General features: G+C 44.1%; 4 protein-coding genes across 9 annotated transcripts; 2 read left to right on the top strand and 2 right to left on the bottom strand.

Moving 5' to 3' along the window:
• Positions 1-4,406: 4,406 nt before the first annotated feature.
• LOC108049808 (cyclic AMP response element-binding protein B) lies at positions 4,407-15,739 on the top strand. Of its 6 annotated transcripts, none has more exons than XM_017131133.2 (6): positions 4,407-4,995; positions 9,927-10,304; positions 11,260-11,445; positions 11,506-11,674; positions 13,420-13,557; positions 14,232-15,739. In XM_017131133.2, exons 2-6 carry the CDS (start codon positions 10,029-10,031, stop codon positions 14,438-14,440), a joined length of 978 nt encoding a protein of 325 aa, XP_016986622.1. In that variant the 5' UTR covers positions 4,407-4,995; positions 9,927-10,028; the 3' UTR covers positions 14,441-15,739. The 6 variants fall into 6 exon arrangements, with proteins under 6 accessions (XP_016986622.1, XP_016986620.1, XP_016986623.1 ...); XM_017131131.1 differs by lacking the exon at positions 4,407-4,995 and adding an exon at positions 8,994-9,599; XM_017131134.1 differs by lacking the exon at positions 4,407-4,995 and adding an exon at positions 8,994-9,599 and having other exon boundaries at positions 11,260-11,433.
• Positions 15,740-16,377: 638 nt separating this feature from the next.
• LOC108049803 (protein-serine O-palmitoleoyltransferase porcupine) lies at positions 16,378-18,413 on the bottom strand. The gene has a single exon (XM_017131126.1). The coding sequence runs from the start codon at positions 18,411-18,413 to the stop codon at positions 16,860-16,862; it is 1,554 nt and encodes a 517-aa protein (XP_016986615.1). The 3' UTR covers positions 16,378-16,859.
• Positions 18,414-18,646: 233 nt separating this feature from the next.
• LOC108049809 (nitric oxide synthase-interacting protein homolog) lies at positions 18,647-20,143 on the top strand. Its single transcript, XM_017131138.1, has 3 exons — positions 18,647-19,493; positions 19,562-19,670; positions 19,732-20,143. Exons 1-3 carry the CDS (start codon positions 18,736-18,738, stop codon positions 19,801-19,803), a joined length of 939 nt encoding a protein of 312 aa, XP_016986627.1. The 5' UTR covers positions 18,647-18,735; the 3' UTR covers positions 19,804-20,143.
• Positions 20,144-20,463: 320 nt separating this feature from the next.
• On the bottom strand, positions 20,464-24,078 carry LOC108049798 (coatomer subunit beta). Its single transcript, XM_017131116.1, has 6 exons — positions 22,325-24,078; positions 21,501-22,156; positions 21,276-21,437; positions 20,935-21,208; positions 20,766-20,871; positions 20,464-20,687 (listed from the first exon to the last, which is right to left on the bottom strand). The coding sequence occupies exons 1-6, from the start codon at positions 23,953-23,955 to the stop codon at positions 20,622-20,624; spliced, it is 2,895 nt and encodes a 964-aa protein (XP_016986605.1). The 5' UTR covers positions 23,956-24,078; the 3' UTR covers positions 20,464-20,621.

The raw sequence follows: 24,078 nt of genomic DNA on the forward strand, positions 1-24,078 counted from the left end.
TGTAACAATAACATTGCCTACTTTCAGACATGCTTATAATTGGCTTACGAATCAGGTATTATTACCTAACAAGTTGCCAAACAAATATCTTTCAATAACAAAATCCCTCATATTATGTCACAAAGAAGGACTTATCATATTAAAAAGAACGATATCAACTTGTTGACAACCTGTTTTTATTTTGTATTTGCTTTTTTTTTTTTAAAGATAATTGTGTGTGGCTTTTTGATAGTGTTTAGAGTAACGAGCGGGGCACTAGGCCCTTTGTGGACACAGCCCTGGAAGTTGGCTTCCCATTTCTGTTTTCCCCTTCCTTGGCCGATTTCCTTGGAGCTTCCTTCTGCCGCCGCTCGAAGGATAGGGTGGAGGATTGGGGTGCCAGGACGTGCAACAAGTTGTCGCGTGGCAACGCCAAGTAAACATGACACCAGGCCACCTCACCATCCACCCACCACCCAACCCTCGCATGTGTGTTCGCCCCGCGCTTTACCGCCGCTTTTCCAGCACTTTTCCAGGCATGTGGATGACAGCTTAAGTTTGCTTGCCAGGCGTCAACTCAATTTCTGCACTACACCCATATGTGCTCGTGTGCTTTCATGTGGGTGTCGGCCAAGAGGCGTGTTTATCTAAGCGGTGGGGCGCATCAGGCAGCAGGTTTATGCCGTGATTTAGTTGAACTAGAAGAATCCAAATTCATCTGCACGCCAGTAAGCCATTGATGGATTTGCACACGGAGAAATAGGTTCAACAAAATAATCGGGAGGTTTAAAACTACCTTGAAATCTGCTTAAAAGTATGCTATACAAATAACTATTGAATAAAAAACAAGTTTACCTAGGCAGCTAGTAAATAAAAAGAGTACAAAATGTATAATATTTATTAATTCTACACAGAAAGCAAATTGACTCGATTTGATGAAATTTAGTCAATTTAGTTATTTAGTCTAGATACTTGGCATATGCCAGTGCAAAAGCGGGACAACATGATCAAAATACAGCAGTTCGAATATCGACAATGTCTTTCTCCCTCTAACTCACGGTACTTTTTGTCGCTTTCGATTTGAGAGACTTTCATAGAAAGAGAAACCAAAAAATAATCGATTTCCAAAATCAATTTTACATTTTTTTATGGTAAAAGTGATACGAGTTTATAAATATTGAATCGATATGTGATTATCAAATTGATCTTCGCATTTATTGGTTTGCGTTGATTAAATTGTGTGTACTGTCAGCTCGTTATTTCATATGCAAAGATTTATTTTTTAATTATCCAATTTAGATGATTTTTCTGGCAATGCTAGGCCAAGTTTTTTATTTTTTTCTCTGTGCGGGGCACAAAAGCAAGGTGAAAGGGGAGCAATTTAGACGGATTGGGGCAGGCGGACATAGACAGAGGGATCGGCGGCAGAGCTGTCAATCAGCGCGGACAACGCGACCCACGCATAAACCGCTTTGTCTACGTCCTTTTCTGCTTTACTCCGGGTGATAGAAATAGATATGGAAATGGGAATGGAAATGGAAAAGGAAAATGAATAGGAAAAAGAAATAGCAATAGCAATAGAAAGGCGGAGGCTTGGCCAGCAAATACACCTTCAGCTTGTTGATGTGCCAGTTGTCTGGTGACGTTGCGATTTTCCGCCTTTCTTTGTTTTTCCCTTGCCATCTATGCTGGGTATTGCGTGTCATATTTTCCCTGCCACCCGGTTTGTTTTCTTCCTGCCTGTTGCCATTGCCATCGCCATCGCCATCGCTGTCGACCTCCTGCGTCATTGATGCCCACGCTCGCCCAGCGGTCTTAACCCCACTGCGGTGCCGCTATATTTAGCCCCCAGGAATGGAAACTTTTGCGAAAACTAATTTGTGAATTATTTACTATTAAAAATATATGAAAAACAAGAAAGGAAAGCTAACTTCGGACGGAGCCGAAGTTGATATACCCTTGCAGAATATTCTGTAAATTATATTCTTCAAAATTATTCATATGATGTATTCTTAATACTCATAAAATGTCCCAACTTCCTAACTTTAAAAACACCAAAGTTATGTCATTTCCAATCGTTCAGTAATATGGCAGCTATAGGATATAGTCGGCCGATCCTTATGAAATTTGGTAGGTCGGATTGATTGGCCAAATATAAAACCTGTAGAAAGTCTTAACTTTCTAACTTTACAAACACCAAAGTTATGGCATTTCCAATCGTTCAGTTATATGGCAGCTATAGGATATAGTCGGCCGATCCTTATGAAATTTGGTAGGTCGGATTAATTGGCCAAACATAAAACTTATAGAAAATCCCAACTTCCTAACTTTAAAAACACCAACGTTATGGCTTTTCCGATCGTTCAGTTATATGGCAGCTATATGATATAGTCGCCCGATCCGGCTCGTTCCGACTTATATACTACCTGTAATAGAAAGACAACTTTTGGGAAAGTTTCAAGCAGATAGCTTTAAAACTGAGGGACTAGTTTGCGTAGAAACGGACGGACGGACGGACAGACGGACGGACAGACGGACAGACGGACAGACGGACAGACGGACAGACGGACATGGCTATATCAACTCAGGAGGTGATCCTGATCAAGAATATATATACTTTATAGGGTCGGAAATGTCTCCTTCACTGCGTTGCAAACTTTTGACTGAAATTATAATACCCTCTGCAAGGGTATAACAAAAAAACCCTGAGCGATTGTGCACTTGCGTGGTTGCTAAAATAATTACACAAAATGTTGTGTGCATATTTAGTTGTCTAACTTTTTTGTATGCAAGTGGCCGACGAAATGTAATCAATTAAATGATGTAGCGTAAACCGCAAATGGGTTAGCACAAATATTTAAATGCACTTTGCTCAGCAAGAGAAAAACTATTTGCACACAAATATTTTTAATTCACAATTAAATGATTAGAGATGTAACTTGAAACAATTTGAAAGTTGAGAAAAGGTTTTATTTCATATGCAATTTTTTTTTATTTTAGTATAACATACTTTTTGTGTTGCTTAGCGTGTTTCTTTAATTTTTGCATTATTAGGCAGGAATTATAAACCCATTTGTGGGTTAATTTTGCGGGCTTATGAATTTTCCGCATTGGACTAAGGATGGTTTTTTTTCGTCTAAGCTTTGCGATTTGCTTAACGCGCCGCTGAACAGCTTTCATTCCCATTAAATAAATGCCACAAGCAGATCACAGTTTCAAATCATATTAAACGCTGCGCGGGGACGGCTGAGCGGTGCCTTTGAGTGGATTTCGCCTGTCACTGGCGGGCAACTTGGCGTATACTCGATGTGGCCTGTTACACGTAACGCATACGCCATGTGAGCCACACGCGACAACGAAAACTTTCGCCCGTCAAGCCTGGGGATGTGGGTGGGGCAGGTGGATACAGGAGATTGAATTTGGGCTAGAGGGTTAGCGAGAAAGGTAAACATTACGCATTCGCAGCGTTGGCAAAGTAAAATGTTATACCCGTTTGCCCGAAGCCATGGCCCAAAAAAGTCGGTAAGGAAATTGGGGGTATAATCATTTGAAAGCGTGACTTGACCCCGACAACGAAGGATAAAATCTTGGATTCTGAAATAAGTAAAGTTTAGCACGCGCTAATGCACAGGTGCGGTCAAAGTAATAGCACCTAGAAGATTACACATTCATTGCATATGAAATTATAATAGCATAATATTTTTAAGATCTAAATGGATAATTTTTAATAATTATGTAGAGATACCAATAAGTTTTATTGGTATGTGCTTTATATATTGTCTTGGGTTAAATGTTAAATGAAAACCGCAAATGCCACTCGCTTTTCTGAGATATGGACAACTAATAGAGATGGCATATGGGGATTATACATAGATGGCACTTCTTAGCAACTCTCCCCATCCACCTCTTCTTTCCTCTTTCTCTGCTTCACACACTTTTGATAAGTCACCATGGAAACTGACACCGAAAAGTATGCAGCACTCGGTGCGTCTGCGAGCGAGGGAAAGAGAAGGTAAGAGTTTCCACTGCGTGTGCGCAAGCGAGTCGGCAAGCAAGCTCTGCTACGGCATAACTGTGCGCTAAGGCGATAACGTCAGCTGCTATCTCGCTCTGGCTTAGCTATTTAAAAATATTTATGCATGCATGTGTGTGTGGGTGTGGGTGTGAGGTAAAGGTGAGTAAGAACAAGAACAACGACGTCGACTTTGACGTGGCGTACTGCTCTCTTTGTTGATGTTGTTGCTGTTATTGCTGTTATTGCTGCTGCTGCACAAGAAGTTACTCCAACGAAGTAACGGCCAATTACGAAACAATAGAGGGAGCCAGAGGGAGACGGAGAACGGGCGAAAGAGAGAGAGGAAGCTCCAAATCATATGCTCGCTCAGCTGTGTTGTGTCAGTTCTGCCGGCGTCGCCGTTGGTTAGTCAGTCATCATCAGTGCTTTTTAGAGCTACGTAGAGAACAGACGGCCTTCCCAAAACACACACACAAGCAAGCAAACACACACAAGCACTCACGACCACACAAAGGCGGCAGAAAACAAAAACAAAGAGCATCCGAGGTGGCAGCAGCAACAAAGGTGACGATTCAAAAGCAGCAAATTTTTAGCGCCAAAAAAAAGAAAGCAACAAAGAGCAACACTTTTTTTTCTCAGTGCTTAAGTGTTTATAATTATAGCTCTACGATATACATGTGTGTGTGCGCGAGCGTGTAATCAAATACAAATCAGTAAAATAACAAAAATCTTGACGTAATCGCTGAAATGCAAAGCAAACGACACGAAAACAAGCAACAATAACAAAGCGATTTAAATTCCTTTTTTTTTTTTGTGTTTTCGGTTTTTAATTTGCAGCTTACGAAAAAAAGAGACAGAGCGAAAACACACTCGCGTGTTGTGTTGTAGTAGTTTTTTTTTGTCGTGTAGTGCCCGTGTTTGCCGTTATGCAAAGATTTTATTGTTATTAGTCAGCAAACGTCAACAGTCAGCAACAACAAAAAGAGCAACATCCAAAACGGGTAAGCGATAAACACAAATACAGTTGAGCTTCCTTAACTCGAATTTCCCATAACTTAAATAAATTTCCATACCATTTTCCATTCATATATCTATAAGTAAAACCACAACATCTCGAATTCTCTTAAACTCAAACTTAAAATTGGTTTTAAAAAAAAAAAACCTATTCCAGCGTCATAAGCACGACAACTAATTTCTTACTTATATTCCCTTTAACATAATATATTTATTTATTTATACAAAATAATTAAAACTTTGATTGGCATGTGATAGCTCCAGTATTCGAAGTTCTACTGTATGCTGAGGGAATGCGAAAGAGCGAGAAAGTGGGGGTGGAGTGTGAGTGTGCGCAAGTGCAACAACAAAAACTCTTTCGAGTGCGGATCACCAACGGTGTAGAGAGGGAGAGTATGAGTGAAGTGGATGCGAATAACAGTGACGCAAAAGAGGCAAGAAGTGAAAGAAGGGGGAGATGGAGGCGCGGATTATGCTTATCAATGAATTATTAACAAGGAGCGGGGAACGAAGGCGCCGATAACGCAATGTCACACATAGAAAGAAATGGTTATGATATGATGATTATCGAACCATTTCGAAGATTAAATATTTCATTATGAACCAAATTTTAGAAATGTAAACATTCTCATTACATATACAAATAACATTTATAAAAGTAAAAAATTAACAAGAATAAAGTGTGCGCTTATTTACAAAATTTCCAATTGGCATATCAAAATGATATAAAATATTTAAATACCTATAAACACTTGTATGTATTAGATATCTACTTTTCGATTTCATATCGAGCTCTTTTTTCTCTTCAACCTTATTGCCTTGACAGTGCGATAAAAAATCGGTTAGAATTGACGCAATCGTAAACTCCCGCTGGCTAAGGTGGGGGAATCACTAAAAAAAAGTGGAGTTAGAAAACGCGGATCGCAGCCCCATTGCTAAACAACCCCTTTCCACGAATTCCCGCTAATCGTACACATTTAAAGAGCTCAACTGGTTGGGACCGTCGTGCATAATTATCCAGCAACTACGCCGAGCTGATAACACAAGGCTCCCCTTTCAGCTGATAACACACACACCGGTAAAAAATAGCTGGTACCAAGTAAGGCGAACAAAAACCGAGCGTGGTTTCTGTTAATTGTTTATTATTTATTGTTTATTTTGGTCTGTTATTGCTATCACTGTCTGGATTTCTGGAAATTGTTGTCATGCTAATAATAATCCAATTGCTGTAAATTTAGATTTTCTTTAAGATGACACTATCAAAATATGCTTTTCATGCCCTTAAGTAAAAAGTAATATATTTCTGGCAGTTTTATGTTAAATAATATTAAAATTGCAAATTATTTGCTATGCCCCAATTTAGAAATCCAGTTATTTACGGTGCATGTTTTAAAGCGCGAGATGGGTGGGGGCTATATCAAAATTGTAGGGTGCCATGATAATCCTGGCGTTAAGCCATGTGTAGTACACCGTCTTCCCCTGTCTTTCTCTTTCTGTCTCCGTCGCTTAAGCGGACAGCACCTGTCGCTAATGGCTTTGTCTCGCTTGCACTTCCACCCTCCTGCTTTCTTCTGCATGTTTTTCTTGTTCTTGGCTTGTCCATGACAAGTAATAACCGTTGTGGACTTTTTTTGTTATTGCACATTCATTTAGTTTTAATTAATTCAGCCAAGCAAACAGCGTTAGAAAGAAAGGGGTGCTGTTGGGGGAGGGGGGCCAGCATGGATTCACCAACACGTTCGCAGAACGCAAACCAGCACAAACACCAACGCAGTGGAAACGAGTAAAAATAAATAATGCTGACGTCAATTTTGCGTACACCAATACACAGTGCGAAAAATGGGGACGAAAGGGGTGCTAGGGGATGCGGTTAGAGCAAATCGAAGCCAAAAGCAAAATGCAAACTGATTGGAATTGATTGAAATGCAACAGCAACAACTTTGAGCTTACTGCTAATGTCAAAAAGCAACAACTATTAGAAACAAAGCAAAACCGATGCTAAAATGCTCTAATCCAAAACAAAGTAAAGTTTCGGTCAAAACAATGACCTATGTGCTGTGTTTTCAAATTTGTGTATAAATTTTCCAATTTATTTTACTAAACGTTTTGTTTTATTTATTTGGAAAAACCTTTAAATCTTGGTTAACATGTAAAACTTTAATTTTAACTCCGAGGTCTTAGCATATAACAACCAACTTGGCGGATGGGTAATATTATTCTTTATTGCGTATACGCTTGCAGAGGCAAACTATTTTTGGGGTATTATTGAAATGTTTCATAGAAACGCTATCCTTTATTTAATGGTCTTTGCCAAAATGTCAAACATCGCGATCTGAAAATCTGTTCTTTCTGAAAAAAACAAGTTTGTAGGCAAATCGTTCACAACGTATAGATGTTCATGAATATTCATTAAATAAATTATATTTTGTACAGTGACTTTTTAACTTAAATATAGATATTGAATATAAATTTACGATTTAGTGTGACTTCTAAAACTTTTTCCATTTTTAGAAGGTTCATCAACAATAATTCTTATAATTTGAGGTGTTTCCGTGGTCAAGTGAGCAACTAACTGTATATAATCGATATGAATTTTTTAAAAATATTTTTTTTTTAATTTGTACGAATATGGTTTATTAAATAGCATGCCAAATATAGTAGGTGGTCTGAAATAAATGATTAATCTTTTTAACACTAAAATTTCGAGTTCAAAACTGTTATCATTTCTCTTTGTGTAGGAATGATACGGTACCCTAGTCCGCTTTGACTTCCGAATCGCAAACCGCATATTTCCACCAATTTATGGTCAGGCTATTGCGCTGACCGCAGGTGTACACATTATATAGTATAGTACACTAGAGCGGTATTTACAGTTCCTCTTGCGGCGACCGGCAAACTTCATTAGCCAGTGATGTCAGCCGGTGAAAAGGTAATACGGACTACGTCAGTATTTATGTATGAATGTCTGTTGGGGCAGTGAGTCAGTCGATGGGGTCGTTCAGACAGTCCGGCGTTTTGGTGCCCTCAACCGAAAGAGTGGGCGGTGGGCGGTGGGCGGTGGGCGGTGGGCGGTGGGCGGTGGGCGGTGGGTGGCACAGGGTTCGTGCGGCGTCGTAATTAATGGCAATTATTATGTCACTCAAAGGGAAGTCAATTGAAAAAGCAGCCTAAATAATGCAAATGGAATTGGAAATTCTATTTTTCAAAACAATAAGAAAACAGTCATTCGCCCACCATTGCACTAATTAACTATTAATTCAAAGCTGTTGCAGGCTTCAAATAATCCCATGTCTGTTTTCTTACCTCGCTTATGTTTCGAACTTGCCGCCAAGTTCTCGTGCGGTGACGTCATGGCCAACGCAAAAAGCCAATAATTATTGAGCTGTAAAGTAATTAGCCGAGAATATCATTTGGGCTAATTGTTTTTTGCACTTTGGTGCATACGCTGTTTTGAAAGGGCTAACAAAAAGGAAATCAAATAAAAAAAATTAAACAACTGCCTAGTATTTGCCACTTAAAAAAAGTTTTTAGTCACGCTTAAAGCCTTGGATATATTGCTGATTAAAAAATAATATTTTTTTTTGCACAGAAAAGCATTAAGACAAAAATTGCTAAAAACAAGATAATAACATAATTATTTAAACTATTAAGTTATACTTAACTGCTTTTGTTTTGGATTGAAAAATATTGAAAAAAATTAGTTTAGTAGAAAAAAGATTGGATCCAAATTTTATTTGTTGATTTAAATAAAAAACTCAAAACAAAGTCAAGTATTTAAGTCAACGATTCTTAATAATAAGTTTAAAAAAACTTTGTTTGGACTTTAAATCTATTTTAAGAATGGTGGAAATCAAATAAACATATATAGCATATCGAGTTTTAAACATTTTTAATTTTTCCGCTGGTGTTGGCCAAGTTCCACACCAGAATACAGCCGAGCTTCCCACCTTTGTGGTATTTTTAACTCTGGTTTCATCTGGTAGTGTTGCACACTGCAGGCACGGTCACACTTTTAAGCGAGTGAGCGAGCCAGCAATAAGCGAACGATTTTTGCGCAAAAACGGAGTTTATCAATAAATCGTTGCGAGCGATTGCATTGGCCGTAGGAACGCGATCATCGTCGTGCAGAACCAACAAATCCGCGTCTTTTACCGCCCAAAATTCGCGTTTCCGTGCTGCGAAAAGAAAAAAGAACGTAAGCAACGATAACAACAGGCAGTGAGCGATAGAGAGAGAGTGAGAGAGAGCAGTGCGGAGTGTTGTGTGTGTGCGTGCTGCCAACTTGTCGCACCAATTCGCTGCTGTTGTGTGTGTGTGTTCAGTGTGGTTCTCCCAAATAAAATTCAAACCTTTGCGCGACGCTATACCAATCATATCTGGAGTTTTAGGGCTACAACACCGATTTCCTATATTGCAATATATATTTTTTCCTGGTGATAGCGACTTTTCAACAAGTTGCCAGCGCAGCGTGCAACGCGCGCACACACGCACACACACACACGCGTTAAACACACGCAAGAGAGAGCGAGAGCGAGCAACAACAACATCAAAAGCCTCTCAGCAGCAACGTTTTTAGTGATGTCATCAGAAAGTAAGTTGATTTTTTCGCTGTGTGCTTTTCTTTTTGTTGCTGTTTTTTTTTGCCTCTTCGGACATGGACACACACACACACGCACACACAACGTTGTCATGACGTCATTCCACCGAAATACACACGGTGCGGTGTTATTGTTTTTGTTGTTTTGGGGAACTGAGTTCCATCAGTCAGCAATCGGCAGCACAATATAATCATCGTCATCACAGCGCACTCGTCATCGGGCCCCAAAACAAACGAACTAATCCCGCCCAGAAACTGAATCAGAAAAACCCGAAATACCGATAAACTGAAACCGTGTTATCCTTGACAATCCCATTGTAGAAACGTCTTCAAGCTGGCCAAATTGAAGCGGAAACGGTAGCCAAACTGAAGCACTTGTCGGAGAGCGTCTCGGTGCTGCTGAAGATCGCCAGGATCACCAACATGGACAACAGCATCGTCGAGGAGAACGGTAACTCGTCGGCGGCATCGGGCTCCAATGACGTGGTCGACGTCGTTGTCCAACAGGCGTCAGCGGGGGGAGGAGGAGGCGGTAACCCCCAGCAGCAGCAGCAACAAAACCCACAGAGTACAACGGCCGGCGGTCCAACGGGGGCGACGAACAACTCCCAGGGAGGAGGGACGGCCACCGTGCTGACCACCACCGCCAACTGCAACCTTCAATACCCCATCCAGGCGCTGGCGCAGCACGGACTGCAGGTGGGTTTCGGGGTCCAGGGGTCAGGAGCCTGGGTTCGATATAGAATAGTTTAATTCTATGAAATCCAAGGATCTAACAAGGATTGCAGTGCAGAAATTTCAAGAATTCTGGGACTGGGCATCGCCATTCGGTTAGGGATCCCAGGATTTGGTCAATCGGATTCGCTTCAAGACAAAAATCAAGTCATTTTGGTAGCAAGGGGAATCTTATTAAAATGAAGTTATTTCTGAAGATTTAAATAGGATAGCGGACCTCAATAAAATTAAGTTATTTGCAAGGATTACAGTAGGACAAAAAAACTCAACAAAATCAAGAAATTGTGCAGAAATTCACCAAATTACCCCGGTACTTATCCAATTGGATTTACTTTAGGATGGGTAAGCTGTATGAAATCAATACCTTAACAATAACTTCAGTGCAGAAACAATTCCTTCTAAACCGTAAAAAAATTACTGCAGGACTGGAAAACCCCACTGAAATTTATTCGGTATTATAGATTAATAGACCCATTAAAGTAACAACAATTACATTACAGTATTCAAAGATAGATTTATGATAGAAAAAGTTCATTCTAAGCTAGCTTATGTACATATATATTGAATAGATTTTGCATTGTTTTTAATTTTTAAAATAATTTAACATAACCAGTTACTTTTATTCTTATTGTCAATCGGTGGATACGATAGAGAAACCCATTGAAATTCCGAAATTTTAGTATAGACTAGGCTTTTTGACTAATGAATTATAATTATATATATTTCAAATGGTAATAGATTACAGATAGAAATATATTTCGTTTAGAATAATTAAATATTTGACGATTTAAATTCAGGTCAATAAAAAGCTTAAAAATGTAGTACAGATATTATTAAATTTTTACGACTCAAATGAATCCAGTTTGTCAGTTGAGCCCATGTTTCAGACCTACTCTAATGGTGAAATCTTCTCCCACAGGTGCAATCCGTGATACAGGCCAATCCCTCGGGGGTCATACAGACAGCAGCTGGAACCCAGCAGCAGCAACAGCAACAGGCGCTGGCCGCCGCCACAGCGATGCACAAGGTCGTCTACGTGGCCAAGCCGCCCAACTCGACGGTTATCCACACGACCCCCGGCAATGCAGTGCAAGTGCGTAACAAAGTGCGTAGCTCAAGGAGCGCCCACCGACCAGAACTGTACTAATTATTACCTCGCCCACAGATCCCTCCAACATTTCCGTGTAAGATCAAACCCGAACCGACCACGCAGCATCCGGAGGACAGCGACGAGAGTCTGTCGGACGACGATTCCCAGCACCACCGCAGCGAGCTGACGCGACGGCCGTCGTACAATAAAATCTTCACCGAGATCAGTGGACCCGACATAAGCGGTAAATCCGGGGGCCGACCTCTCCACCTGTCACCCCCACTCGAACACATATCTGTCGCTCCTAAAAAAAAAAACACTATCGCCTAACAACCCAAAGCATCGCCGAGCTGATCGCCCCTCATCGTTCATTCCAAGATGCACTTGCGCCTGGGGATCGTTTGATCAATCCCAGTTGGCTGGGTGATCGGCCAGTCCATCAGAAACCATTCATTACCCCAGTGTTTGTAACCCCATATTCACATTTCCTATTCATTTTGTACAGTTGCGGTTGGCTAAGTAACACTGATCATCAGTTGTAGTGCGCTTTAGCAAAGGATCCATTTGAAAATCATTAGATCAGATGATAGACTAGATTTTATATTCTCCATATCGATATTTAAAAACAGAACCATTGCAGCTTAATCATTACACTCTAATGTCCCAATTTGCTTTATTTTTTCTTAAATTTCAATAAAAACCATTTGGTCACACAAATTGCTTATTAGGGAAAGAACATTTTCTTGACTAAAATAATAAAATTTTGTCTAAATCTATGACTTATATTTGCTTATTATTTTTTTTATTGATAAAACAACATCTAACAAACGCAATGATTACTAGTTTTATTGTTATATTTTATTTGTAATGTATCTCTTTAATGGAAATAACCATCGTAATTTTATATTTTCGTCCAGACTAAAGTGTAATGGTTATAAAGGCATCTTGAGAATGACTCCATAACCTTATTTTGGAACGTTACAAAAAATATAGATTAGAGCTTCACGATTAGGGAACCCAGTTTTGTAAATATTTTGATCTCAACTGTACTTGTACATACAATAAATAGATTGTGAAGGACTTCCTGTTATATCCTTTCCCACTGGAATATAATTAGAAGCCGTACAAATTCGAGACCCGCCCGTTTTTTGCCGCCCCCTCATTGTCATTTAGTTGATGTTGTTGTTGATGTTGCTTAAACGAAGTGAAAATAATGAAAATGGAACCGAAAATGGGACGCGTTGTAGAGATTCCCAGATTCAAATTCCTGTAAATAAAACTCACGTACACTCTCACCCTCCCACCAAAACACACACACACACACACACAACAAGGGAGAGGACAGCAACAATAAACAATCGAATATACAATACTTACTGTAATTTAACCATTAAAAATATTGTTGTTGCTGCCTTCTCCACCTTTATTTTTAGTTCCTTCGCCCCGCGCCCTTTCTCTCTTTTGCTATCTCTCCCCCTCTCTTTCGCTCTCTGTCGTTGTTGTTGCTGTTATCGCTGTTGTTGTTGCTGTTGTTACACACAACCCATCATGCAAAAAAATTTTAATAATAAATCAGAAATACAACCAACCTCTCTCACCTAACAGTATTTTAACCGTTAACACTCTTTAACTAACCTATCTACCTATCTCGCTCGCTCGCTCGCCGCTCTCGTTCGCACTCACTCACTCAAGTTCATAAACCAAATCAAAAACAAAACTCAATTTGAATATTCAAAACTTTCGATTGAAAACTGGAAAATGGAAAATATGTTTTCTTATAATTTGTATTGTTGTTTTTTTTTTCATTGTTTTCTTTTCGAACGCCTTCCTCCACCCAACCCAAAACAAAAATCAAAATTAATTATGTCCTGAACAACAACCGCAACAACAACAACAACTCAACAAAAATCGACAACTAAATCCCCGATTCGAATTCGAATCGGAATCGGAATCGTAATCAAATTCGAATCGAATCGAACCCACTCCCAGGCGCATCGCTTCCCATGTCCGACAGCGTACTCAATACACAACTGGCGGGGAGCGGAGCGGGGGGCAATGCGGCGAACAGCTCCCTGATGCAGTTGGATCCAACGTACTACCTGTCCAATCGGATGCCCTACAACACCAGTAATAGCCTCGGTCCAAATACTTGTAGAATTATAGATAGGCGTTACTCTGCGAAATAAGAGTACCCAGAACCTTTGTAAATCGAACAATGAACTAAAAGATCCTGCTATCCAAATTTTTAAAATTATTTATTTCTCGATTTTAAACATTTTTTTATCTTGTATCGAAAAACACCGGAATAAGCAATTTCTTATGTTTTTAATATTTGTACTCATTTTAATCAACTTTATTTCTATAATTTATTGCTTATCGCAAGAAATAATGATTTCCAAAAATCAAACGTTATATTTTATACGTTCTTAAACTGAAAATGTCTAATCTAGTTTAATCATAACTTGAACTTTTGTAGATCAAACTTAAACATTTGTTATTTTGTATCGAAAAGCACTCAAATATGCCATTTCTTATTTTTGTTATATTTTTATATTTTTTTTTTATAACTTAAGAAATATTAATTTTAATCAACTTTCTATAATTTATTGCTTGTCGCAAGAAATAATGATTAATGTGTCTATTCTCTAGCCTGTCTAGACCATGATACAAGACGACTAGTTTAAAAGTTAAAAAGCGTGAATTAAAATCGGTTCGAGTTACAGAGTGTTCCATTTGGAAGAAAGTTGACGCACGAAGAATGTCTTGCTGACCACATTCTCTTCTACCATTTTATATTGCAGACAATAGCGGGATAGCGGAGGATCAGACCCGAAAACGCGAGATCCGACTGCAGAAGAACAGGGAGGCGGCGCGGGAGTGCCGACGCAAGAAAAAGGAGTACATTAAGTGCCTGGAGAATCGAGTGGCGGTGCTAGAGAACCAAAACAAAGCGCTAATCGAGGAGCTCAAGTCGCTCAAGGAGCTCTATTGTCAAACCAAGAACGATTGAATGTGGGCGTGGCTCTGGCGCCGCCTGCGCCTCCGCCTCCAGTTCTGGACAACGCCCGACAGCAGCGATGGATCGATCCTCCCCGTTGGCCGGCCGCATATCATGATTTATATACGTATAGGATGCTATATGTGGTAGCGTGTACATTAACTGTATGAACTGTATGCTGTATATTGTATGCCGTATATTGTATACTGTATACTCTATACTATATACTGTATTCTGTATTCTGTATACTGTATGAGAGGGATCGTGTTGTTGCTAGGACACAGACGGACGGACAGAAAAACCTGCCGGACGGCCGAGCAGAACACACAATGTAATTATGTTTATAATTTAAAGATGTAATATTATGTTTATGATTTAGTTTATGCCTTAGTTTATTTGCTAATTTAACGATACTGAAGTTTACCTACAAGAATGTGTTTCTGTATCCTAAGCCTTTTACCTTTTAAAACGTTTACCCTTCGGATTCTATTCATCCCGCTCCCACTTTTGTAATTAAACTTTTTGTTTTACCTAATTCGTAATTATTGCAGGACGTGCGTGTCTAGCGAAAGTGTTTTTTCTTAGCGAATTGTTGTAAGCCAATATGTCAGGATATAGTCAACCAACCCAACCCCCCAACGGATATGCAGATAGGAAAGATACATAGGTAGAATAGAGCGAAGGCGGGCCTAGGAAAGGGTTTTCTGAGCCTCCCAATTAAAATTGTTCAAAATCGCAAGTTTCACTTGATTTATATGTATGTATGTACGTGTGTGCCGCCCAATTGTGACTGTAAACTAGGTTTTAATCGCACTATCTGTATGGGATTTGAGCATGGAATTAAGTTATTCAGACACTTTGTTACATAATTTTAAACGAATCGGAAGCCCCCCTCTCTGCTGTCCCCGAACATATGTACGGTTTATCTGTAATTCTATACTATATATGTATACTATATGGGTAGTTAGCGAACACATTTTGTATATTGTCGATCTTGTTTGGGATCGGAGAGAGATATAGGGGGAGTCCTGCCCTGGGCAAAGCATCGAAAATGAGGGCTTTTGGCCGGAACACACGTATAAGTACATATATATGCATTATATATATATAAAGCAAACACTCTCGTTATCTCTTGTGATCAACTCAGTTGTTGTTATGAATGGTAGAAAACAGGCGAAGGGCGGACAAATACGATAAATTAATGATGAATTCGGGAGACAGAGAACGAACTTTTTTATCTAGCGTAGCGCAACGGAAACAATGTCAAAATGAAAAACCGGAAACGGAAATAAAACCATAAGAAAACATGTATATCTCTCTATTTTTGATGTCCGGAATCAAAACTTCTGCAAAGAGGAAAACATAAAAAAAAGAACACAGAAATCCAGAAAAAAACTGAATGCGATTTCAAAGAGCAGCTTTTTTTGGCCAAGTCTGAGGAGGGGAACGCAAAAATGGAAATAAAAGAAACAAAAGTTGCATTCAACAAAGTAAATAAATATTTTTATTGTCATTGCATAATTCTTAAGCTAGTAATTTTAATATCTAAATCGTAAGCGCGGAAAAACAAAGTAAATGAAAACAATTGGATAAGCCACAGCCCGAAAAGATGGATTTATAAATCGAAAACAGAAACTAAAACAAAGGCAACACAAATGGAAATGGAAAGCAAAAGCAAATGAAACGCAAAACAAAAATAAGTAGAAATTACAATATTGTTATAAATATTTGTCTCAATGAGAAAACAAACAAAACAAGCAACAAACAAAAGCAAAACAAACCAACAACAAAGAAAATATACATTAAAAAAATCAATAAAACTATTTGAAAAATAAGGTTGTGTTTTCTATCAAAGGGAAATTTAAGAACAGAAAAAGAGTGATTTTTGAAAAAGTTTGACGAAAAGGAATGTTGTTTGAACAATTTTGAAACTTAATAAGTGTTTTTATCAATTCAATTTTTATTTTTCACAAGACCGTCTAATAGCCATGGAATGGAATGGTAATATTAAATTTTATACATAGATACATACTTATATATAAATAACTTAATACGCGGGATTTAAAAAGTATGCTTCAATATCATTTTTAAATAGAAAGACAATAAAAATTGAATTGATCTCATGGGTATTTCAAAAATCATCAAAACTAGATCCTTAAAGGATTTATTTATTTCACCTAAGTAAATCCCAAATCATGATTTCATTTTCACTCTAGATTTCACATCTTATCTATCACTTTAACCTGGTACCCAAATTGAAGTCTTCCAGTGCATCCGTTTCACAGAATGATTTAATATTAAGTACTCACACAGCACACACAAACTACGAGATACGAAAGGTTACAAAAATACAAATGGTTGCGGTTAGATTATTACAATAGTAAATACATGTAGATCAGTCATGCGAGTATTGGATAGGGTCCTCCGGAGTCTACGACAGGAACAAGTAGAGGACGAAGGTGGCCGCACCGATGTAGTGGCTGAAGAAGCCCGCCTGCTGCCAATGCCAGAGGAAGTTCTCGGCCTCCTCCCCCATTTCGAGGGCGTCGCCCAGCAGTACGACTCCCAGATAGGCCAGGTGGAAGATGGCCAGTGCGGTGAACGCCAGGTTGGCCGCCCTCACCAGCCAGTTGGCAATGGAGCTCCAGCTGCGCTTGCTGGGGCAGGTGCCATACCGACACCGCTCCCTGCCCGGACAGGGATTCGCGGAGATGCAGGCGTCCAGGGCGCTCGAGATGTGCCGCCGCAGCAGGGACTCCCCTTCGGCGAAGACGGCCAGCGAGACGAGCACCAGATAGATGCGCAGGTCCATGCCGTGCAGCAGGCTGGACACCAAGTAGGTGCAGAGCACGGCCAGCAGGGTGCGTCCCCTGGAGCCGTCCACCTTGCAGGGCGCATAGATGTACCGCTTGAGCCACTCGTGCATGGGGATGTTCCAGCTCCGGACCAGCGAGCTGATCGAGCGCGGCCACTCGATGTTACCGGGCTGCGAGACGAGCGGCCCGAGCAGCTCCGACTCCTTGCCATCACCGTCCAGCCGCTGATCCCCGGCCACCAGCAGCGCCTGCGCCATGATGCCCACGAAGTAGTGGCTGCTGCGCACACTCAGCGCATCCCAGTACATGACCAGGAAGTGGGAGCTGTCGCCAAAGAAGTCGCTTAGCGCTGGCGCCACGCAGTTGGACACGGTCACGGCCAGCACGCAGAGCAGGACGTTGGGCACCAGGCGACGCAGGCTGACCAGCCAGCCGTTCCTGGGCACCAGGCAGTCCATGTAGCAGCCGAAGCTCACCCAGGGGCCCAGGGCGCAGGTGGCCGGGCTGTAGATGTAGCCCAGATAGGCGAGGGGACCGGGCACCCTGGCCTGCAGCTTGCCACTGGCGGTCAGGTCGAATCCCAGCGAGATCAGTTTCATGTTGACCACCATCTGGATGCCGCGCAGCTGGGGCCAGTCGCTGCGACGGCGCCAAAGGAGCAGCTCGTACAGAAACTGGCTTCCCACGGTGAGGACGGACAGGATTTGGGCACCTTTTCGACCCAGGCGCAGCAGCTGGAGCAGCAGATAGCCCACGGCGGCCAAAAGGAGCAGGAGGAGCAGGCGGTGGCCAACGGAGTACTGCAGCAGGATGAGGCCGCACGCGAAGTGGAGGAAGTGCAGCGGGGCCAGGCTGGTGAGGCGTCTGCGCTGCGAGTACAGGAGGCACAGCAGACGACACAGCAGGCAGAGGAGCAGCATGGGGGCCAAGTACTGGAGGACCTGCAGCAGCGAGGGCTCCGCGCAGCTCTTCAGCGTCTCGATGAGGCGCTCGGCCAGGCCCAGGACTCCGTACCCGTCCAACTCCTCCTCCTCTTCGCCGCCCACGTAGTCGTCGTCCTCGTCCCCCGCTTTCCCGAACGTGTAGTCCAGGACGCCGGCCGTCTCCTCCCCATCCTCCTCGTCCAGATCGATGTAGTCCGACTCCTCCTCAAAGTACTGGTAATCCATCGCCATCGGCGGCCGCCCAACGCGAATCCAATCCCGGGGAATCAAGGAAAAACCCGGCAATCCGGAGGACTCGATCTGCAGTAAGTTATTTCATGAATATACCACAAAATATACCAAAGGCACCGCAAGAACGGCTTTCACTTTTCAGTATTTCCAGGTAGATTTTTCGAACTGGGCAACCACGTCAGCTATTTTATAGCCAAAATTCAACATAAGCTATTTTTCAGGGAAAATCCATTGGTGACGAAAGGGTCACACGCTCGAAGGTAAATAAACCATTTGGTGGCATTTCTCTCAGCCGAATCCTGCGAAATCCCGTTAAATGACGCGCCATGCCCGCAACTGTACGGCCGGAGCCGTGTACACATACAACGAGAAGAAGCGCGATGCAGCGGAGTCCGGCTACGGGACGAATGCGCAGCGCCTGGGCAAGGACTCGGTGAAGTCCTTCGACTGCTGCTCGCTGACGCTGCAGCCGTGCCGCCGGCCCGTAATCACCAAGGACGGCTTCCTGTTCGACAAGGAGGCCATCCTGCAGTACATCGTGACCAAGAAGAACGAGTACAGCCGCCGGCTGAAGGAGTACGAGCGGCTGAGGCGCGCAGAGGAGGACCAACTGAGCCAGGAGGCCAACAGCAAGCAGCAGGCGCGCATGGAGCGCTTCGTCAACGCTGAGAAGCCGGCGATGACACCCGCCCACTCCTCCGCCGGTGCCGAGAAGCCTTCTACCTCATCCGCTGCCGCCGCCGCCGCCGCCGCTGCAGCTTCCTCCTCCTCCTCCACTTCCTCCTACTCGATTTCCAACATGACTAACGGGCACGAGAAGAAGCTGCCCAGCTTCTGGCTGCCCTCCGAGTGCCCCAACGCCGGGGTGGCCAAGGCCCAGAAGCCCGATGCCACCATCTACTGCCCAGTTTCGATGCAACCCCTGAGGGTCAAGGATCTGATCGACGTCAAGTTCACGCTGCTCAAGGACGGCGACTCCAAGCGCTCGCTAATCGCCAAGGAGGCGCGCTACATGTGTCCCATTACCCACGATGTCCTCAGCAATGCGGTGCCCTGCGCCGTGCTCCGACCCACGTGAGTTTTCGGGGGGCTTTCGCTTGGTAAACTCCTAACAACCCTTCACAATTCTTTGCCTTTTTAAGGGGCGATGTGGTGACCATGGAGTGCGTGGAGCGACTGATCAGGAAGGACATGATCCATCCGCTCACCGATCGCAAGCTTAAGGACAAGGACATCATTCCCCTCCAGCGAGTGAGTGAATCTTGGATGTGCTTCTTTCCTTGCCTAAGAGTGATCCTCTTTATTTTTACAGGGCGGCACTGGCTATGCCACTACCAACGACAATCTGCAAGCCAAGGAAAAGCGACCCATGCTTCAGGTTTAGGGCGGATTTCCATCAGCTATTTTAGTCCTCCGCAATACAAATTCATCGACTTAAACGAATTTTTAGCCTTTTAGCTAAAAATTCATGCAGCAATCTAAATCACAATCAGATAGTTATTAACATTTTAATGCTTGTATTTATGTCTTTTGAAAATTCAAAATCAAATTGTAAATAGGCATTTTGGTTTTTCAAATTAATCTTATTCCTAGCTTTTGTTAGTACGAAACTTTGTAAACATACTTGGTGTTTAATCCGTTATGCGCTGAGCAACATCTATAAATAGAATCATAATTATGTATCCCTTACAACTTGTAAAATAAACAAATTTTTACATAGAAAACAAGCACCAGGAAAGCATAAAGTTTGTGAGCGTTTCATATTTTGACCAAATGAGTACAACTAGGAACCTCAGCTTACAACTCCCTTTTCAATATGTTCAACATATATTCCCACGATTCTTTGAAAGGTTTTTGCGATATAGTTTGGTCGGAATGGAATAAGCCATTCGTATTCACTGCACTGCTTCGTATTCATTTTGGCCAACATGTTGATATTTTTAATGTGTGAATAAAATATGGTTTTATTGTTTAAATCTTGGAACTTGTATTTCAGATATGGCAAGCTTTTTCAACAGCCCCTTGAAATGAAAATACTCCCATATTGGGGTTAAGGTATAATATATTCTTTATGCATAAGTGTAACGTGTAATGTAAATTGAAGAAGTTGCAGCTGGCGGAATGCGGGCGGGGGGCCGAATGCGTCGTCTAGATACGTCGCTCTTGGTGGTGGCTGGTCGTCCACGTCCAGTTCCACGTCCACTAGGCCGCCTGCACCGACTGCTTCTGCGAGGAGCTGATCTTGTCGCCCAGACTCAAGGCCATGCCCTGTTTTGGAGTAGACAATCCGATTAAGCGGTTGAAAGATGGAAGAATGGAAGGCGATGGGATTTCCCCGATGCTCACCTGACTCTTGGCGCGAATACGTATGTGTCCCGTCACCTTGGAGTCGGGATCGTCCACAGGCTTTTCGATGCTCAGATTTGCCAATGCATTCTCTCCGAAAATGGATCTGCAAAAGGGGCAAAGCGGAGGATTAGGATGGCACCTTTTAACTGGCCGACTGATTACCCACTTGGCGTACATGTTGGCGGCCATGAAGCCGCATTGGCCGGACAGCGCCTTCTCCGGCGTGAGGCACTTCATGTTGGTGCTCTTCAGCAGGTGCTTGAGATACTCGTGCAGGTCGGTGAAACTAGTGTTGACGGTCACCTTGTTCTCCCACTCGAAGTCCTGCCACATCTGGCGGAACTCGGTGTCCGTGCAGCTGGCCGGAATGATGTAGTCCATGATGTCGATGTGGATGGTATTGAGCACCACCACGTTTGTGTTAAGGGCGGTATCGTAAACTGTTGAAGGCGATAATCATTTAGAAGGGCTTTGCCGACAAAGGATGTGCTCGCTACGGCCACTCACCAATATTGCCGAAGATTATGCCGTTCTCCGTGGAGGACACCTTCACGTTAGCCTTGATGTTGCAGAAGTCGTGCGGGGCCAAGACCACCGGATGCGGGCGTTCCACCAGCTTCAGATCGCCCAACGTGGCCAGTTCCAATGTGCAGTTCTGCAACGTGTCGTCTGAAAGCGATTTGATTGATATAAACTCTTCGACTTCTTTTGGGAACAACAAGGATTACTCACTGGTCTGGTTGACGATCAGCACGTCCAGCACAATGTCGTACTGGTTGACATTGACGTAGGCCTCGGCGTAGACGGGGTCCGAGAAGCCGGTCAGCTGGGTGACCTTGTTCAGCTTGCTGTTGGGCGAGGCCACGTCGCTCAGCTGGGCGTTCTTGCTGCCCGCCAGCGCCTGGTTCAGACTCGACTCGAACACGTTCTCGCCCAGCTGGTTGTCGCGTCCGTTCGAGAGCTGTGCGAAGAGCACTGGATCGTCCGGCTGCACCTTGGCGGTGGCCTTCTGCTTCTCCTTCAGCATGCGCTGGTCCTCGTCGTGCTGGGCGTCCAGCATCTTGCCCAGAGCCTCGCGGCAGAAGAGCGTGAACACGGCCACCGCCTCCGGCGTGCGTTCGCTCAGTGTGCGCAGGCAGACGAAGATGCGGTCGGTGTCGTCGTTGGTTATGGGCTTGCTGGGGAAGCCGGACTTGCCCAGGTGCAGGATGGAGCTCATGATCAGCATCACCTGGGTGGTCAGCCGATTCTGGGCGCGTGCCTCAGGCTGCAGCTCCGCGTAGCGCAGTGCCAACTTGGTCAACGTGGCGGACAGCGCGGCGCCGATGAAGAAGTCGCCGTCCATCAAGTACTGGCGCAGCGGCGGACGCTTCTCGGCCTTGGTCACCCTGCCACAAGGATAAATATCGATTAGTGGATCATTAACAAATTATTTGGTTTGGGAAAAGAAAAACTTTAAAGGTTACTCATCACGAAACAAGCGAACAAGCGGCAACAAATATTCATATTTATCTGTTGCAGAGAGCTGCCAGCTGTTCCACGTGGCCATTACTTACGGGGCCAGACTGTAGGCGCTTTGGGTGGCGTAGGTTCCGTCGGAGGTGACCTTGTTGCTGGCGTTCCCAGACCCGGATCCCTCGGTGGCGGATCCTGTGCCAGTGCCGCCGGCCGATCCCTGCTGCTGCTTCTGCTCCTCGGTCTGATCCCCGGCCAAGCGGCGCTGCTCCGCCTCCACCATGGGCACATCGCCCAGCGTTTGCTGGATGACGGCAATCACCTCGAGGATTTGCGGCCCCTCTACGTACTCGCCCAGAATCCAGACGGCGGCGCGATGGATCTTCGAAGACTTGATCTGCGGGAAGGCCTCGATCAAGTGCTCGATGATGAGGGCGCGCAGGGCGGGGAACTTCTGGATGGCCTCGCGGATGAAGATCAGCACGTCGGCGGCGGCCAGCTCGTTGGTGTCCGAAAGGAATTCCACCAGTACGGGTATAACATTGCCGGCCACGTCGGGAAACTTGATGGAACAGGTGTGCAGAGTGCGGACAAGCAGCTGCCTATACTTTCCCGTATCCTCGTGCTCCACATTGTGCGTCTTGGCCACCTCCTTCTTCAGGACCAGCACCATCTCGCCGATATTGCGCGAGTACACCAGATCGAGGGCCAATGCGAGTGTTTTCCTGCGCACTTCGATGTCTGGAGCGGCAAGAACGCGCAGCACATCCATCACCAGGTCCTGCATCACCTTCTCCATGCCCTCATGCTCCTTCATGGCCACCAGGCGGTCCAGGACGATCAGCTTGACATTGTTGTCGCTCTCCTTGACCACCAGTTCGATATAGCAACTGGCCGCCGCCTTGATGGCAGTGGGAGCCAGGGAAAGGGTGATCAAAGTGCCAGCGGACTCGTAGCGCACTGCATTCGAGCTGGAGTTCAGCAGGTTGTAGATGCAGCGGATGAACCTCGACCGCTCGGCGGGATTGGCATGGCACACCTTGTAGATGAGCTCCACGATGACCAGCTGCAGGATGTCGCCGAAGGTGTGCACCTGGTCGATGCAGCTGGCCAGGTAGTTGAGGGCCCGCTCCTGATCCGCATGGAGGAGCATCAGGAAGGCGTTGCGCTTGCAGCTCATGTCCTGCTGGGTGTCCAGGAAGCTGGCAATCAGCTCCGGCCCGTCGGGCACCAGCCAGTCGAAGTTCTTGTAGATGGTGAAGATGGCCAGGACGGCGTTGCGTCGCACGTACGAGTGCCGGTGGTCCAGGCAGGCGCGGATGGCCGGCATCAGGGGCTCCAGCAGCTCCGGCTCCTTCAGCTTGCACAGGAAGCGCAGGGTGGAGCCGCGCAGGAACTCGTTGGGGTGCTGCAGGTCCTTCCTGTACGCGTCGCACACGAGGATCATCTCTTGCAGCAGCTTCCCGTCCGCCGACGTCTTCGGCACGATCTCCCAGAAGATGAGGAGTAGCTTCTTGATCGTGTGGTTTTGCACCGGCAACACGAACCGTATGATGGTCATGATCAGGCCGGGGTAGCGCTCCCCGTTGAGGAGCAGCTTGATCACCCGCTTCAGCGTCTCGATCTTCACGTTCGTGTCGCCCTTCTCGAGATCCTGCTTCAGCTGCATCTCGTTGGGCACCTCGAGGTCCGGCGAGTTGATTATCGTGTAGCACGGCACTTGCGACGTCATCGTGGCTGCCTTTTCTTTAGCCTGGGGTAATAAGTTTCCCGATTTCCCGATTTCCCAATTTACAATTTTTTTGGTCTCTCCGACGTGTCACTTGATTCCGGGTGTGACCGTGCGAGGCGGCTA

Source organism: Drosophila rhopaloa, unplaced genomic scaffold, assembly GCF_018152115.1.
Source record: "Drosophila rhopaloa isolate 14029-0021.01 unplaced genomic scaffold, ASM1815211v1 contig_3, whole genome shotgun sequence".
Classification (NCBI taxonomy): domain Eukaryota; kingdom Metazoa; phylum Arthropoda; class Insecta; order Diptera; family Drosophilidae; genus Drosophila; species Drosophila rhopaloa.